The following is a 14,256-nucleotide window of genomic DNA, read 5'->3' on the forward strand; positions in this document are numbered from 1 at the left end:
GACCCCTTGCTGAATCTAGAATTGTGTGTACTTTTCAGAAATGTATAGCTTTCCGGGATCCATTATTGCTTTCACACCCATTTCGACCACTAACTGGAAGGAGGTTGAAGGCACAAAAAGTAGCAAAAATAGGCTATGTCCCAGTAAAATGCCAAAACTGTGTACAAACTGTGATTTGTTGACCAATGTCTGCTTGTCCCTGAAAGCTAGGAAAATGATGATTTCACCACCACAAACCCTTTATTGATACCATTTGCAGATGAAAACCCAGATGCTTTCTTCTGCGGCACTTTTCCCCCAAAAACTAAATTTAGCTGTATTTTGGCAAATTTCTGGGTCACCTCCAGGGGAACCTACAAACCCTGGGTACCTTTAAAATCGATGTTGGAAAAAAAGGGCGCAAATTTGGCATGGATACCTTATGTGGACATACAGTTACAGGGCCTAAGCGCGAACTACCCCACTACCCCAAATAGCCAAAAAAAGGCTTAGCACCGGGGGGACGAGGCCTAGCAGGGAAAGGGTTAATTAAATAAAGCGGGTGGTGGCTAGCCCAATTGCTCGTTTGTGCCCATAGAGGGGGGCACGTGGCCCCCTCCTATATTAATAATATGCATGGTGGTCGCCAAAGCTCAAAGAGCCTCGTGAGGGAAGCCAAATGCCCCCCTCCTTTTTATAGAAAATGCCCCTGGGACTAGGTTCAACCAGGTGCTCTTTTCAAAACAAGCACTGGAGCCCACGCTTTTTTCCCACATTTTTGCTTCGAATTTGCAGGAAAAATTAAAACAAAGAAATGCTTTTTGCCCTGCCAGGTTCCTTCTGGGACCCCAAGACCAGGGCTTGGGGGTCAGGGATTTCCTACCCTGTCCCCTTTTCTTTTTCCACGTTTTGTTTTGGGACTCGGCTGAAACTGGGTGTCATGATTGCTGCCAATACTTCCTGGTTGAAGTGTTGGCAGCCAAACAGAGCTCTGCAGATCTCTGCATGAGCTTGTTATTATTTGTAAAGACTTCGCAATCATAAATATACAAATTTGGTTCCTATAATATCTTGCAAACTTACGAACAGATTTACACCAAATAACAAAAAGCTCAATCTGGGGGCTAAAAGCTAGCTTTCTGTCTAGTTTGGTGTAATTCCGTCCAGCAGTTCGTCCTGCTGGCGTGTCCAAAGAGTCTATGGGAATTAACATGGGAAATGCACTTTTTTCAATGATCTTCTTTATTTGGTAAATACGCTCCAAACGCATTCGCCCGTTTTGACCACATCTTGGTCTCCATGCCAAGTAGACTGAGAGTGCAAGAGAAAATACTCACACTAGTATTGTGCACACTTATAATTTTTGTTATCAAGTTTTGTGAGGGTGGAAACTGCATCTACACGAAGTTGAAAAAAGATTGCCTATGTTTGAAAATAATGTTTTTCTGTGTCCTGTCAATTTCTTTTCAAACTTCATAAACTTTCTGAAACATATAACGTTTTCAAAATATATTGGAAAAGTTTGCAAAGGAAAACAATCATAACTTTGTTTAAGCCGATGTCCCACACCAGGCTTTCTGACGTAGTTATCGTGCCAAGTCATTGCGGAATTATTACAAAGAACAGAATAAAGACAGTAATATATTTTCAAAATAGACATTTTCTCAAGAGCATCTTCTTATCTAAATAGCAGTTTAACATAGAAGCACAAATACCTCAATTTACAAGTGCAAACATTTGTTTTGTACTAAACAAAACATGACTTTACACTAACAAATATATTTTCTAACAATACATATTACAACAGGATGCTGTAAATCTTACATTTCATAAAATCAGCTCCACAGAGAGTCCTATGAGCTTTCAGGGATGAGGATGTCTTTCTTAATAGGTAAACACATCCAGACATGCAAGTTTAAGGGCATTCAGAAATGTTTGGCTGGCATAGACCTACCCTGGATATATGTGGAGATTTGTTCCAGTAGTAAATTGTTATCCCTTGTGTGAATGGAGGGGAAGAGCAGCCCCAAAAATATTGGGGTGAATGGGAGGTGTTTCTCAAACAGAAAATGTGTTCCCTATATCGGGGACAGTTACTAAGTACTAACTTCCTTTGGAGATTACATTGACACTTTAAAATCAATCCACCAGCAAAACTTGGAATATGTGGCTGGCACAGATTCACAGAATGCTATGGAAAAAACTTTTAGGTCAGGGAGAAAAGGGAAGGAACAACAATACAATCTAAAAGTACTCCCTCAGAACCTATATTTTTTTTCTGATTCAACATGAATTCATCAAGGGCTGCACATAAAATTAAACAATAACAAAAAACATAAACATATGTATGAATCTTAACATTATTTATTTATTTTCTTTATTTTATCAAAATTATTTTAATACTTTCTTTTACCAATTTTACATATAAAATTAATATTGTAGACATATATCCATAACCTTACAATATAATAGCATTTTCATGTATCAACAACATAAACCCCCAGGTAAAGAGACAACAAGAATCATTCCAACAAATTCTCATGCATGCATACCTCTTCAACTACACTCATACCACATTCATAACTACATATATCTGGTAAGTGGGAGACATAAAGTTGTTTTTAGTCTCTTGAAAAGGCTATTATATTGTTGAATCTGATAAAAGGAATATAGGTCCTGAGGGAGTACTCTTAGATTGTACAGCTTCACAGAACTACTCCTGGAATGTCTCTGTGAACTGTGTGAATTTATCAACTTTTGAGATATCAAAACTAAGGAGAAGGAAAACAGGTTTCTTAGAGCAATCATGATGTGTATGTGGAGGGAGGGTGCTGTAATGTTGATTTGTAAACATTGGTGTGGGTAAAATGGTAAGCAAATACAGCATATATTCAGCAATCCTTTACTCAATGAATCTATAAGTAACGGTAAAAGCTCAGAAAGACTCAGAAAATGACTTCAAACAAGGCAAAGAGCACACAAAAGCTGTGTTTGCCTTCACAATGAACCATACTGCAGTGAAAAGAATATTGTTACAGGTAAGCAAAAGGCTACATTTTACTCCAGGTAGCAAATGCATGAAACTGATTGACCACACTTGAGGTGCGACCTATTTTGTATTTGCATTTAAGCTCTCTCGAGCGACTTGGGCTGACGAGCCTTGGTTCCGCACCTGCGCGCCGTGAGTGGTACTATACCTTTGATATTTTGGCAGTCTACTCGGCACCCCACATACCTACCTGCTCCCTGCTGACGAGAGGCAATTACCTCGAAACACGTGTCCAGGGATGGCATAATACTGACACACTCGTGGCATAGGCGTACTCACCGCTGCCACTACATTATCCAGAGTTCTATGGGGCTATTTGCTGGTATGACGAGCAGTGTGCGACCTATTTTGTATTTACACTTGAGGTTCATATTGAAGGAGGAGATTTACCTCAGTCAGCTTGAAGCATGACTGTGATGAGACCAATGTTATTCTAAAGAAAAAGCACATATATTACCTTTGAAATCCATACCGTGCCTTCATGTCGTTCAAAAGAGATTCATTAGTCCACACCTGTTTCAGGAAAGGGCAGAAAAAAATGAATTTCCAGGGTTGTTTACAGGGTTTCACAGTCTCCCACAATTTCGTCATTTATAATTTAGAGCCTTGCATTACAGAACAGTACAAGTCATGTTCTGCATCTGATCCTTCATTCATACACTGACCCAGACTCAATATTAACAAATCTAAATTTCTAAGTACTTGATCAAAAGTTGGATGATCGTGGAAAATCCTACGCTTAGTAGAGAAAATGTTAAATTCAGAGATTACACCTGTGAAATCTCTCCACCTAGGGTATAGGGTAGTGGAGGAACTTTTGGGCCTGATTTAGATCTCGTCGGACGAATTACTTAATCACAATGAGTGACGGATAACCCATCTGCCGAAATATAAATCCCATAAGATATAATAGGATTTATATTTCGGCGGACGGGATATTCATCACTATTGTGACGGAGTAGTCCATCTGCGGGGATCTAAATCAGGCCCTTAGTCAGCGAATTTCATGACAAATTTGGCTTTTCATGTAAAAATATGACAGTTTTCTATTACCAATCAACTCTACATCAAGTAGTATGTGTTCTACACCTTCTCCACTATGGAAGGCAAAAGATGGATATCATGTGGGTTCCAGGAAACCAGGAATACTATCATACGTCATACATCATACCTTAAGTTCAGGCATATCCATGATCCTAATGTTGTCTTACTGACTCCTGAGTCTAGTCCTGAGAGTCTCCACAGATTCCCAGATCTCAAATTCCAGAGTGGTATGATTCCTTAATTTAGCAGCCAGCAAGGAATCAATGCCAACCCATGAGGAGTCCTTGGTACAAGAATACAAGTTAATGAAATGAATCACCCGGTCCTGTAAAAAATATTCCATTTCCTTCCTGGAGCCAATTTCCCTGACTGCTAGGTTTTTCCAAAATCCTCTATTATCTTTACTGCTCATAGCAAGGAACAAGTTTTCCCAGAGTGTATTCTTCCAATCCTGCTGGGCTTTGGCCAATTCTCTTTCATATTTAGCCCTATGTAGCACTAGACCAAGCCTGTTCCTAGACTTGCCTGCAGATAGTAACCCTGCCTTTGCAAACCTACAAGCTTTATTGTACTCGGGAGCTTCATTCAGAGTCTTGTTGGCAAGCTTGCTATCTTGTACCGGGAGATCGCCAATGAATTTTCTTCCTATCCATAACTTGCCATGATTTATTTGGTCCTTTTGTGTTCAATCCTGTGGCCTTTTGATTTAAGTTACCAGTTATTTAGAACATTCATTCTGTTTTTCGTTCATTACAATTAAAGTCACATATCATTGATACATACGATCGACTTCCACCAGAACCTTTACAATTTATGGTACCAGGGTAACCAGAATATATATGAGAGCCAGGAAATGAGTGGATGTCAGATGTTTTGAGGTCGTCTTCTATCTGGCTCAGTGGGAAGATAATTAGTCCATCGAGATTTCTTGGGAATATGCATCTTCAGTGCATGCTCCTTTATTAGTTCACCATTTATTTCAGTGACACCAAGATATGCCAAGAGTTTAAGTTTATGGGACCTGTTAAAATGTGCACACCTTTTGTTCAATATTCATAGCATCACTGAGGAAACTATTCAGAAATAAGGAAAACAGTTGAGAAGCTAACACATTTTGCATAAGTGGGAAACAATTAAGGCTTCAAATTGTCACTGGCATAATTCACTCTATTTATTGAGCCACTGACTGCAGAACTGCAAGTGAGCGCTATATTTTTGATTGTAAGTGTACTGCAAAAAAGATCTTTCTGCACATAATTTAGCTTTTGTCACCTGGTTAGTATGTCAATACCTCTACAAGTGAGAAATTATAAATCAATTAACCAAGAATAAAGGAATTCAATATATATATCATATAGAATACTTTGGTATCAAGATCCCCATCATTCTCTCTAAGCTATGTTAATGAATTGATGGCACATGCTGAAGAAACAATGTAGTTTCTTGATCTCAACAAACATTTTATAATCTCCATTATCAGGAGTATAAACTAGGTCAAAAATGAGAGCTCTAGCCCTCATATCTTTCAACATTATGTATTAGTTACACATTCTTTGCTATCTGTATTAAAATTCAGATACCTGTATTTAGAACAAAGATGAAGGTTGAAAAAGAAGAAATACCATGGCCTGATTTAGATCTTGGTGGTCTTACTGGCGTCATGCCGCAGCGGCAGTCACAAGGACTCCGTTGCTGATGGCGGTTTGCCCGCTGTATTTAGATGTTGCGGCTAGAGACAGAGGACCACTGCAGTGGCAGTCTTCTCTGTTGGCTCACAGTACTCTGCCACCGTCAGGCCAGCGGGATTGCACTAAGCTGATTTTGGATGCTCCCATTGTGCTGGCGGTATCCTGGCAGGGGAGCCCTGATGGAGTGAGGTTCCTGTTGGTCTTGGAGACAGGTAAGTACAACTTATTTCTACGTAAATTCACATCTGTGTCATGTTTGCATGCAATTATTTGTAGGCAATGTGTAATGCTCCTTTGTGTGACATATTGCATGCCACACACACACCACGAGCCTACAGCGATCACCAACACATGATACATGGGATAATAGTACAAGTAGCTTACCTGAGATATCGGTGACAATAGAGTGTTTGGCATCTTGCAGGAGTTGGAGCAGCAATGGAGGGATCTGGACAATGGCGTACTAGATGGATTCCGAAGTGGGACCCTGAAAAAAGGTGTATTTTCACCTCTTTTCCTTCAATTCTGCCGACTCGTGCCTGGCGCTGAACCTGCCGGAAAAGGCTCGATTGAATGGCGCATCATGATCTGGACGGCGGGAAGGTGGGCGGGAGTCGCTCCGAAAGTAGCTTCCGGCTCCGCCAACGACGACACAGGAGCAGGAGTCTCAGCGGAGGTGGCAGGACTGCAGCAATATTGTCTCCCACAACCTGGTAACATCTAGATCAGGCGGGTGGACCACCAAGACGGCGGGTGGAAAGAACGTCAAAAAAGCAATGGAGTGACCAGTTTAGCCAAGATCTATATCAGGCCCAATATTTCAGGCAAACAAAAAATGTGCCGACTGACTTTAAATGCAGTTTTGGCCAGCTCTTCTCTGAAAATCCAATTTCTTATTGAACTTTGGAAGGAGTGCTGTAAACATTATTTAACAGTGGATGATTTTATGCTTTCAGATGATCCAGAAGGGTCATGCTGAAATGTGGCTTACCAAAACTCTATAGAGAGGCTTGTTTGAATTTACTCTGCCGATGGTGGAAAAATTGGTAGGAGGTAAGGGCAACATAGGGGCCTCATGTACGATGTATTTGTGACACGCAAATTGGTTGCAAATCGCTTCGCGAATGCAAAAGCGGCTGTACGCAATATATGACACTCATTTGCAAAATGAAAATAGCAATGCAACCAGTTTGCGACCCGGTAAAATTTGAAACCGGATTTTGCAAGGCACAATTAGGGAATCCCTAATTGCAAGTCGCAAACGGCATGTACAAGTGAATCGTAAAATGCAAACAGTCTCAAAATGTCCCATTTGCACATGAAATTTACCACCAATTGAAAACAGGTGGTGACAGGGCCAAATTATATAAAAAGCCCCAGAATGCATCAGGGACTTCCACAATGGCTGCTCTGTATGTGATAGTGAGGAGGATGTGCATACTGGCTGCTCAGCAGAGTAGGTGGAGACAGGAGAGGATACTCTGAGTCAGGCTGACCATGTTTGAGAAGACAGAGGAAGAGATATATGAACAATGCAGGCTGAGTAGCAATGTGATCTTGGAGCTAAATGCCACCTTAAAACCTCACCTTGATAGCAGTTCACAGCGCAGCAATGCAGTCCCCACCCATGCACAGGTGTTGTGCCCCCTCCACCTATTGGCCAGTGGCAGTTACCAAAATGTGAGAGCAGTAGCCGGATGGGTGTCGCAGAGTGCCCCTTCGTGATTTTTTTCACAATTTCCTAGACGCTATGCTCCTCTACCTACACCAACACATTCACCTGCCCAGGGATGATGTGCAAATGCAAAATGTGAAATTACAGTTCTACCAAATTGCAAGATTCCCATAGGTTATTGGATCCATGGACAGGACTCATGTGCCCATATGTCCCCCATCCCGTCTAGAATATCTATTCAGGAACCACAAGAAAACCCATTCCCTGAAAATCCAAGTTGTCTCCAATGGACACATCATAGATATTGTGCCAAAATATCCAGGGAGCAAACATGCCTCCTACATGTTCATGCAGAGTGCAATATGCCAGTGACTTAAAAGTAATTTCAACAAATGCATTTTCACATTTATTACTCCCTTTATGTTGTCTCACACATATACTTTCTTTACCAGGTGACAGAGCGTATGCCCTGAGGCAATGGATCCTCACACCCTACCTGTCTCCCAACAACCATCATGAAAGGTGGTACAACACGGCACATAGGTGCCCTACGTTGGTGAACGAGCAACAAGGCTTCTTGTGCCTGTACAAGAGTGGGGAGCCTTGCAGTATGTGCCGAAGACTACTTGCTAGACGACCGGATCAGACTCTGAGGATGATGACTCTGGCCTACCTTCCCAGCAGCCAACTGAGGCAAGCAGAGTAGCCGAGGGGAGAAGGTGCAGGGACCACATAGCCAGACATTACTTTGCACGGTAGGACATCTCCTTTAACTCAGTATTCACACAAAATGACACCAGTAATTGAATGCTCATAATTATTTCTTCATTGATGGCACAGTTGAAAACACATTGATAAGCAACCAGTCCATCACACAAAAACAGATCTTCTTTGAGTGTACATGTTGTGCGGTTAGATCACCGTAAACGGGAAATAAACAACACAAAACACAATGCCAGACTATCACTGTGCACTCATTAGTTTGAACTACGTCCAGTATGGGAGCTGGTGCCATGTATAGGTGCAGGTGGGTGGTTGTTACTCCTTTGCAGCACACAGGCATCTGAGGCTGATACACTGCTGAGGCTTGAAAATGCACAGTTCAGTTGCTCAGCACTAACCCCGCTGGCAATCTGGGCTGTTCGATTGGCCTCCATGGCTTCTGTGATCTGTGCCAGGGCCAATTTCCACCTGGAGGACTTCAGTGAACTTGGACAGTTTTGTTGTTGCCTGTGCAAGCCTATCTCTGGCCCTTGTCATGCCTCTGCTTTTCTCTCTGCGCCTTTGCAGGCTCATGTCCTCAGCCAGCTCAGTGCACAGTTGGCCAATGGCACCTGTAAGTGCATCCATTTTGGTGTCCATCTGGAACTGATTGTCAGCCAGCTTCTGGGTCAAGGTGTTGAAGTCTGGTGTCAGTTTTCGGTTAATTAACCACATTTGTTTCTGCTGCAGGCGCTAAACCTGAGGCATTACCTCCTCCAGTCCGCCATGCACTACCTGTTTGTTGGATGCCACCTGGGACCGAGATGCCTGCCTTGCCTATGGTGCCTACGTGTCTGTTGTGTGCAGTCCTGCTGCTGGACACTGGTGACTGGATTACGTCTAGGAGTGGGTGGCTCTTGGCTATCCTGCACCTCTACAGAAAATGGCTGTGGGGAGATGGACACAGGGCTGGACTGGTCATGTGATGTGGTTGGCAGACGTACAGGCTCCTCACTCTGTTCTTCCTCCATCTGGCCCTGGTCTTCTCCCTCATCTGCAGCCCATTCCTGTATCTCCACAGGTGTCTTTATGTGAGAAATTGGGAGATCAATAAAATGTTACGTTCGACACACTATCTCATTGGTCGTACGCCATTATTCAGCAATTGTCTGACACTAACTGCACTGTTTATCTCTATGACTACACTTCCCATAATGCACCATGTGTGATTTTTTGAGCATCTACATGGACCATCCAGATATGTCTGGATAGGTGTGTTGCATGCATGTAGACACCAGGTTTAAACCCAGAAATGTTGGCATTATAGTAGTATTGCACTTACTTGGTGGAGGGGTAGATGTGTCCAGGTTCTCAAATCCAGCGACTGCCATATGCTCAAGGGTTGTCTCAACCATTATCTCCATTGTTGGGGTACATTTGCGGGACCACCTCCTGTTGCCTGAGAGTCCCGCAGGTGTTTTGCCACCCTCTCTTTGGCACAAGACCGCAGGACATCCCAGCGCTTCTTGATTTCCTCTACAGAGCGGTCGGCACTCCCAGGGCTTTTGTTGTACCTGGCTCTTTTTGCAGGGTTCTCTCCAAATTGTTTGCCTTTTTCCTCCTATTTTATTCTGACCTGTTTTTGTTGGTTTTAGGATTCTGGGCACTTTACCACTACGAACCAGTACTAAAGTGCATATGCTGTAATTTGTAATGATGATTGCTTTATCTAATATTGGCATATTTGATTTACTAGTAAGTCTCTAGAAAAGTGCATCAGATGTCACCGGGTCCTGAAAATCAAATGCTATATGCACGGATTGTGCCACCCACATGAGTAGCTCTGTAAAAATGTCTCAGACTTGCCACTGCAGCTTCTGTGTGTGCAGTTCTAAACTGCTATTTTGACCTGGCAAGTGGATGCACCTCCCCTTTTACTACATATAAGTCACCCCTACAGTAGGTCAAGGCAGCCCTATGGGAAGGGTGGAGTGCATTTACCAGGTAGGACATGTACTGTTGTGTTTTACATGTCCTAATTGTGAAATAACGCTAATTTCATTTTTCACTATTGCAAGGAATATTTCTCCCATAGGGTAACATGGGGATTGCCTTGAAATATCTTTGAAGTGTAACTTCCCATTGGCGACTGGTAGAGATTTGGCGTTTGGGGTCTCTGAACTGACAATTTAAAATTACATCTTTAGGTGAAGTTGATTTTTAAATTGCATGTTTGAAAATGCCACTTTTAGAAAGTGGCCATTTTCTTGCTTAACCATTCTGTGTCTCTGCCTGCCTGTAGAATCCATGTCTGGGATAGTATAACAGTTGGGCTCTTGTGCATTCACTCTAGACAGTCACACAAAGGGAGCTGAGGTGTGCCTTGCATATCCTGATGGGCCATCACCCGGCTGATGGGCCTTCCAGAGCTAGAGTGGTGGGAGGAGTTTTCACTGACACCTGAATAGGACTATGCCTGTCCTCACATAAAGCTGTCTGCACCCCCTGTAGTGTGTCTTTGTCCATGGCAGGGAAAGGCAAGGTCTTGCACCTTACAAAGACTTTCCTTTGAAGTTTGCCTTCTTCAAAGGCAGAAAGAGGTATAGGTATTAGACCTCTGACACTCCAAAATCAGAAGACTCCCAGACTAAGGACATTCTGCCAGGAAGAAGAGCTGGATGTTGTAGGAGGGACTGCCACTCTGCCTGTTGCTTTGTTGTGCCGGCCTACTGCTTGCTGCTTCTGTCCTAGGAGTGAACGGACTAGACTTTGCTTTCTGTATCCTGCTTCCAATGTTCTCCAAGGGCTTGTGTGTGCTTGCTTCCTGTTAAGACGTCTCAGGTCCATCATAGACTTTACCTGCCGATGCCTGAGTTCTTCTGCTGAGATTCCTGACTTGCCAAATGGTGCCAAATCCAGTCCCTGGACCCTTGGAAGTAGAATATTTTGAACTGAAGGAGAAAATCCATGCCTTGACTTCCAGAGTCTGTTTTTATCGACGCATCGCTAGAAACTTTGACGCATCACTGCTGCCAGCACTGGAGCGTGGTTCCCGATCGGCGCATCAACCACGGCTTTCACCGCAGGCCCCAGCTTTACGTTGCACTACATCACAAGAACCGCTGCAGCATGAGTTTCGAGCACTGCACAGGTCCAACTCCGCGGCTGTGCCTGCTTCATCGCCTTGAAATCGACACAGGACATCTGGATTTATGATGGATCACTCATGGGCACCAATTTCTTCACTGATTTGAAAATCAATGCATCACCTCCCCTTCCAGTAAGGAACCGACGCATAACCTCCCCTGATAGTAAGGAAACTACGCACCACCTCCCCTGGCAGTAAGGAACCAACGCACCACCTCCCCAGGGAGAAAGAAACTGCTCCCCTGTGCCCGTTTCGTCTTTCAATTTTGACACATCCAAGGTACTTTGTGCTAAAAGAATCGCATCCTTAGATTTCTATAAACTGAATTTATTTAACCTTTGAAAAGTGATATCTTTACTTGTTAATGTTGGATTTTTGTTGTTTTGGTCTTGTTTTATTCAGATAAATATTGGATGTTTTCTGAACTGATGTGGACTAATTTTGTAGTGTTTTCACTGTGTTACTGTATATGTATGTACAAATGATTTACACATTGTCTATGAGATACGCCTGACTGCTCGTGTCAAGCTACCATGGGGGAGCAGGGGTTATCTTAGCTGTAAAACTCCCCTATCCTGACTAGAGTGAGTGTCCCTACTTGGACGTGGTGCAAACCACTGCCAACTAGAGATCTCATTTCTAACAACACTGATCCTCTGTTGCTTGTCCTTCCATATCTTCCTTTTTCCTGACTCAGGCACTTTTATGGCGGCACAACCAAATGGCTGGTCATGGTTTTTATAACATTCATCAGTTAAGAATGCAAGTTCCCTTTCAGAGACCTCTAATTTCCTCCTTGTATACCGCGCTACCTTCTCAGACTGTTAGTTAGACATTTATAAGGATGGTTTGGATGTTCTTTGGGCTCCTTTGCTCTGTTTGCATGTGCTACAGGACTACCCACTGCACTCTGGCTGCTCTCCAGGCTTATCCTGGACCAGCACCTCCTGTCTTTGAGGTCCTTAACCTGAAACAGAAAGCAGAAAGGAATTTACGGTCGGTAATTGCACATGCAATCGAAAATTGTGACCACTTTCGCTATTTGCGAGTGAATACTAACTCGCTATTAGCGATTTCAGTATTTGCAATACAACTCGTTAACGAGTTGCTATTTTGGGGCCGCATTTGACTGTACATCAGAATTTTTGCAATTTGCAAGTCGCAAAATCTGTCAGTCGTACAAGTGCTCCTGGGTCTAATGGGTCAAAAAGGAAAGGAAAGGAAAGAAGAGGATGGTATACTCAAAATTGGGGTGTTCCCTTTTCTGGATGAATTCCCTCACCCACCAGAGGTGGCATGCTTCATCAAAGGGAACCTTCTCACACTGTGATGCCTAGTCACTGTGTTGCCTACAACCACCTCTCTAAAGGGTGGAGATCGGGGATGTTTTCAGAGGTATAATAAATACCTTACTAATGAGCACAAAGTGGTGAGAGAAAGCAGGGTGTGAGTGAGAAATATGTGATTTAAAACTGGATTTACGGTACACAATACACTTTATTCATATGTCCCTGGGTAAGAATTAAAAACCAGCAAAGGGCCAGACGGGTGTGATTACGTCTGCTGTATTTTTCCAAATGAGTAGGTTGACATGTTTCTGCATATGACACTTCTTAGAGGTGTTGTGGCATTATTCAGGACCTGCCAAATAGGTGTGCACCCTTCACTGTTGTGGTGAGTCCATAATTCCTGGTGTAAGCCCCTTAGAAGATTTGTCTCACATTTGGCAGACTTGATTCTTTCTGTGGTAGACCATAGTTGCCAATCCGATCTTTTTTCAGTCTTCTGGTTTCCTATGCTTTTTAGTTCAGGAACTCAGCTGGGTGCAGTTTCCAGTAACTTCAATGCACACGAGTGCCCAGTTCGATTTCACTGTAGGAGCAATTTGTGATTCCTGGGTTTCACGCTTGCATAATGGAACAGGTCCTTCCTGGCAATGGTAATGGACTTCTTTGGCTCTTCCCACTTTGTCTCCTTCATGGCCCCTCTCCTTCTGAGCAGCACTTTCTCATGTTTGGACTCCAATGCCCACCCTGAGCAGTCAGTTAACTGTTTCCCTGGATGCAGGGTCCAGGAAGCTGCTTGTGGCAGTCCTGGATTAAAGTTTCCATGTAAATAGTCCCAAACCTGGCAGAGGGAGTTCGCAAAAGTTACCTCAACCCTGGAGATCATAGTGCTTCATAGTCACCATTGTTGTACGAACTCTGGATTCCCTAAAAAATCTTGGACACTGGCTTGACATTTTTGGCCCATCTTTAAACCAAAGTTGTACAAGGCAGTTGTGCATGCAACTGTGACTTCTGAGTTTGGTTTTGAGCAGTAATGCTATTTTGCTTATTCCACTTGGACTGGTCCATCCCAAGTGTTTGTCATGAGGCGGGAACAGGAACGTGGGGTGGAGCTGAGAGCTTCCTGTAAGGAACAACCCACAACAAGAGCACAAAAGCAAGTGAGGCTAACCTTTCCAGAGGACAATGGGCCAGGCAAGGTCAGAGGGAAGCTCCCTAACTTTAAATGGACCCACTGTCTCCTCTCCTTATAAGAGCTCAGTCACACCCACTACCAATGAACCCTAGACTGTTTTGGGGAAAGCTGCGCAGTTCACATCTGCTATCAGTGCTCTCCCACCAACCTTCATCTCACGTAGTACTGGTATATGGTTAGTACAAAGATAGAGTGCAGTGTGGTTACAGGCACAAGTGTCATATAAGATCCACATGCATCCTTTACCTACAAAAGTAAGGAACAAACACCTTTATCCATGTTCCTCAGAGATGGGTGGAGTACTCTGTTGTAGGGGAATGACAGAACAACTTTTAAAAACGTGAGAGAGGCCAGAAGGAAACTCCCACTAGCATTCAAAAGGCAAAAATGTACCCCCCCCATTGTAGTCTTTTCACTACCACCACTGTTAGGACCCTGCAGTTCGACAAGCAGATGGTAGTCACACTTTGAAAAGAAGGTGTACCTG

General features: G+C 43.2%; 1 protein-coding gene across 3 annotated transcripts in view; it reads right to left on the bottom strand.

Annotated features, from left to right (window-relative positions):
- Positions 1–14,256, bottom strand: part of LOC146786070 (dehydrogenase/reductase SDR family member 4-like) — a 227,943-nt gene that overhangs the window by 27,824 nt on the left and 185,863 nt on the right. For all 3 annotated transcript variants that reach the window (XM_085635496.1, XM_085635497.1, XM_085635498.1), the window contains one exon: positions 3,486–3,541. In XM_085635496.1, the coding sequence (XP_085491622.1) occupies positions 3,486–3,541 (56 nt within the window). The remainder of the gene's footprint in view (positions 1–3,485; positions 3,542–14,256) is intronic.

Source organism: Triturus cristatus, chromosome 11 (assembly GCF_964204655.1).
Source record: "Triturus cristatus chromosome 11, aTriCri1.1, whole genome shotgun sequence".
Taxonomy (NCBI): Eukaryota; Metazoa; Chordata; class Amphibia; order Caudata; family Salamandridae; genus Triturus; species Triturus cristatus.